The 5,000-nt window shown below is 47.5% G+C and overlaps 1 protein-coding gene across 1 annotated transcript in view; it reads right to left on the bottom strand.

Annotated features, from left to right (window-relative positions):
• Positions 1–5,000, bottom strand: part of ctr9 (CTR9 homolog, Paf1/RNA polymerase II complex component) — a 43,567-nt gene that overhangs the window by 13,157 nt on the left and 25,410 nt on the right. Inside the window, exons 16-17 of the mRNA XM_063193250.1 lie at positions 4,059–4,146; positions 1,731–1,879 (exon numbers count right to left, since the gene is read on the bottom strand). Coding sequence (XP_063049320.1) covers positions 1,731–1,879; positions 4,059–4,146 — 237 coding nt within the window. The remainder of the gene's footprint in view (positions 1–1,730; positions 1,880–4,058; positions 4,147–5,000) is intronic.

Raw genomic sequence — 5,000 nt, 5'->3', positions numbered from 1 at the left:
TGCACACAACGAAATTGCATTTATGCCTCACCCGTGCAAGGGGGCAGCCCTCAGTGGCGCCCCATGGGGAGCAGTGCGGTGGGACGGTACCATGCTCAGGGTACCTCAGTCATGGAGGAGGATGGGGGAGAGCACTGGTTGATTACTGCCCCCACCAACCTGGCGGGTCGGGAGTCGAACCGGCAACCTCTGGGATGCAAGTCTGACGCCCTCACCGTTCACCCATGACTGCCCGAGTAACATGTTATGCTGTGTGTTCTACATAACAGTAACAGTAACATGTTATGCTGTGTGTTCTACATAACAGTAACAGTAACATGTTATGCTGTGTGTTCTACAGTGTGTTATATAACAGTAACAGTAACATGTTATGCTGTGTGTTCTACATAACAGTAACAGTAACATGTTATGCTGTGTGTTCTACATAACAGTAACAGTAACATGTTATGCTGTGTGTTATACAGTATGTTATATAACATTATTATATGGTTGTGACGTCATCGGTCGAATGCTCCATTCATTTCAATGGTGTTCCCCAACGTTCGCACGTCTGTTATTTTTCGATAACGGACGAGTTGGTCTATATCAGACCGCTGTCAATGGCAACAAGACTTTTCACTGCTAAAGCGACTTTTCAACAAGACTCTAATCAGCTGCTGTGATGGACAACACCTGTTGTCCTGGCTACCTAGCTGTAGCGGTGTTCCACAACGGCACTGTTTTGTTTTGTGCAGCAACAATCTTTTGACAGGAAAAACTATAATAAACTTAACATTAAATAGGCCTAAAGAAATGTCCCCGCCATGTGTGAATCATTTAAGTATATCCATATAATAAGCGGGTTAACGTTCGGCGAGTTGGTCGCTTTGTGGAATAGCAGCACTTCAGAGAGAACAAGACCCCTCCGCTCCGCGTCGGGGTCTAAACATTCTCTCTGTCGTGCTGCTATTCCACGGTAGCGACCTTCTCGCCGAACGTTAACCCTTACTTAACAGTAACAGTAACATGTTATGCTGTGTGTTCTACAGTGTGTTATATATTTTTATTATATGGTGTGACGTCATCGGTCGAATGCTCCATTCATTTCAACGGGGCTCCCCAACGTTCGCACGTCTGTTATTTTTCGATAACGGACGGGTTGGTCTATAACAGACCGCTGTCAATGGCAACAAGACTTTTCACTGCTAAAGCGACTTTTCAACAAGACTCTAATCAGCTGCTGTGATAGACAACACCTGTTGTCCTGGCTACCTAGCTGTTGCCTAGCGGTGTTCCACAACGGCACTGTTTTGTTTTGCGCAGCAACAATCTTAACATTAAATAGGCCTAAAGAAATGTCCCCGCCATGTGTGAATCATTTAAGTATATCCATATAATAAGCGGGTTAACGTTCGGCGAGTCGGTCGCTTTGTGGAATAGCAGCACTTCAGACGCTCCGCGTCGGGGTCTAAAGATTCTCTCTGTCGTGCTGCTATTCCACGGTAGCGACCTTCTCGCCGAACGTTAACCCTTACATATTGTTTCTGCTCCACGTAGATGTGTCTGTGTGTGTGTGTGTGTGTGTGTGTGTGTGTGTGTGTGTGTGTGTGTGTGTTACCATCTGCACAGCGCTGATGTATTGCTTCTGCTCTACGTAGATGTGTGTGTGTGTGTGTGTGTGTGTGTGTGTGTGTGTGTGTGTGTGTGTGTGTGTGTGTGTGTGTGTGTGTGTGTGTGTGTGTGTGTGTTACCATCTGCACAGCGCTGATGTATTGCTTCTGCTCTACGTAGATGTGTGCCAGATTCAGCCAGACGTCGCTCATGTCGGCCGTCGCCTCTCGAACCTGCGCAAAGACGTCACGCGCCTCCCGGTAGTAACCCTTATGGGCCAACACGGCTCCTACACACACACACACACACACACACACACACACACACACACACACACACACACACACACACACACACACACACGTTACATATCATATACACACACAGACACCTGCGCAAAGACGTCACGCGCCTCACGATAGTAACCCTTATGGGCCAACACGGCTCCTACACACACACACACACACACACACACACACACACACACACACACACACACGTTACATATTATATACACACACAGACACCTGCGCAAAGACGTCACGCGCCTCACGGTAGTAACCCTTATGGGCCAACACGGCTCCTACACACACACACACACACACACACACAGACACAGAGACACAGAGACACACACACACACACACACACACAGACACCTGAGAAAAGACGTCACGTGCCTCACAGAAGTGGCCCTTACGGACTCTGAAACAGATTATTTCCCCAATTGGTTCTTTCAGAACAGAAACAGAATTTTTTTATTTTTTGGGTTCCACCATTATATTGTTGGAGAACCGGTTAGAACAAAAGGTCGTTTCAGAATGGTTAAATATGTTCCCTGCCATCTGGCTATAAAATCCCGTCTCTGTCTCAACCAGCTGAACCAATTGATGCCTAAAGCACCTAAAAAAAAAACCTGCTGAACGCCTGAGCTTTTTGTGTGTGTGTGTGTGTGTGGGGGGGAGTTGCCCTCAGCCTATATCAACCAAAATATCTCAGCCTCTGAAGCACATGAAAACATGAAGTAGGACCCTCATCTTGCATCAGAATGTGTTCATTCAGCTCTAACAACATCTCCAACATGTCAATAAAAATATCTCAAATCTCATGAGCCTGAATGTTGCTTCATGCAGCTCCAGGCACCAGAGGTCAATGCTGCGCAATGCAACTTCCAGCATCAATGGGTTAAGCCACTTGTATTACTCCAATGGGTTAAGCCACTTGCATTACTCCAATGGGTTAAGCCACTTGCATTACTCCAATGGGTTAAGCCACTTGCATTACTCCAATGGGTTAAGCCACTTGCATTACTCCAATGGGTTAAGCCACTTGCATTACTCCAATGGGTTAAGCCACTTGTATTACTCCAATGGGTTAAGCCACTTGTATTACTCCAATGGGTTAAGCCACTTGCATTACTCCAATGGGTTAAGCCACTTGTATTACTCCAATGGGTTAAGCCACTTGCATTACTCCAATGGGTTAACATGAAAGACTACAGTCTACTACATGCTTCCGCGTTACTGAAGAGCTCTATTACTCCAATGGGTTAAGCCACTTGTATCACTCCAATGGGTTAAGCCACTTGTTAATACCAAACAAAGCCCATCAGTCATCAAGTCAGTTCTTGGGTTCATGACATGTCATGTTTGCCAGCTCCTCATTAACGTGGTCGAATCTACTGATGTGGTGTTTGAGACTGACATTTTAAATAACGATAGAAAGCAATACTTACCTCTTATTTAAGATGTTGGCTGCGTAGAAGTGTGTGTGTGTGTGTGTGTGTGTGTGTGTGTGTTACCTATGCCGGTGGCTGTGTAGAGGTGTGTGTGTGTGTGTGTGTGTGTGTGTGTGTGTGTGTATAATGTGTGTGTGTGTGTGTGTGTGTGTGTGTGTGTGTGTGTGTGTGTGTGTGTGTGTGTGTGTTTGTGTGTGTGTGTGTGTTACCTATGCCGGTGGCTGCGTAGAGGTGTGCGTGTGTGTCTGTGTGTGTGTTACCTATCCCGCTGGCTGCGTAGAGGTGTGTGTGTGTGTGTGTGTGTGTGTGTGTATAATGTGTGTGTGTGTGTGTTTGTTACCTATGCCGTTGGCTGCGTAGAGGTGTGTGTGTGTGTGTGTGTGTGTGTGTGTGTGTGTGTGTGTGTGTGTGTTACCTATGCCGTTGGCTGCGTAGAGGTGTGTGTGTGTGTGTGTGTGTGTGTGTGTGTGTGTGTGTGTGTGTTACCTATGCCGTTGGCTGCGTAGAGGTGTGTGTGTGTGTGTGTGTGTGTGTGTGTGTGTGTGTGTTACCTATGCCGTTGGCTGCGTAGAGGTGTGTGTGTGTGTGTGTGTGTGTGTGTGTGTGTGTGTGTGTGTGTGTTACCGTGGGCGCGTAGCAGGTGTGTGTGTGTGTGTGTGTGTGTGTGTGTGTGTTACCTATCCCGTTGGCTGCGTAGAGGTGTGTGTGTGTGTGTGTGTGTGTGTGTTACCTATGCCGTTGGCTGCGTAAAGGTTCTTGGAGTCGTTCCTCAGCACCTGCTTATAGATGGCCAGCGCCCTGTCCTGATGACGCTTCTCCTGCACACACACACACACACACACACACACACACACACACACACACACACACACACACACACACACACATTAATACACTTATAGATGGCCAGCGCCCTGTCCTGATGCCGCTTCTCCTGCACGCACACACACACACACACACACAGGGCCGTCCCTAGGGGCTGGCGAGCTGGGCGCTCGCCCTGGGCCTCGCGCTGTGACGGGCCTCGCGCCTTGGACAATGCGATTGCAGTTTTGATTATTTAATTATTTAATGCGGTCCTTTGTAGACAATGAGATTCATGTTTGTAAAATAAACCTGCATTTCATTCATCGCAATGCACCACTCACGCTCCTCCACGCTCCTCCGACACCTGTAGCTTTTTTTGCAACAGCATATGCTTTCTCGCGTAAATGTTGAACACAAAGCAAAAGTCCGTGGCAGCATTCGACAGTAGGGCGACTGACTGAGAGAAATCATCTATTTTGGTTATAAGGCAAATTAAACGCCCACTTCATTCTTCAGCATGAGGATGTTGATGTTGTCACTCGACAGACATTTCTGCAATATCTTTTCTATGCGCGAGAGCGGCGTGCGATTCAATTGGGGAATCAGTTGATGCGCAAGAAGTGTGCGCCTCGGAGAAAATATAGCCCACCTCAAACCGATGGCTGGCTGCACATTTCTGCGATATCTTTTCTATGCGCGAGAGCGGCGTGCGATTCAATTGGGGAATCAGTTGATGCGCAAGAAGTGTGCGCCTCGGAGAAAATATAGCCCACCTCAAACCTCAAACCGATGGCTGGCTGCATTGCCTCAATATGCTATAGGCTAGTGCCTTACCCCCGAATGAAAAAGGTGTAGTTATGAGACC

The sequence above is a fragment of the Engraulis encrasicolus genome, unplaced genomic scaffold, assembly GCF_034702125.1.
Source record: "Engraulis encrasicolus isolate BLACKSEA-1 unplaced genomic scaffold, IST_EnEncr_1.0 scaffold_32_np1212, whole genome shotgun sequence".
Lineage (NCBI taxonomy): Eukaryota > Metazoa > Chordata > Actinopteri > Clupeiformes > Engraulidae > Engraulis > Engraulis encrasicolus.
Note: the sequence above shows the minus strand (reverse complement) of the source record. Positions and strands in the feature narration are given on the sequence as shown.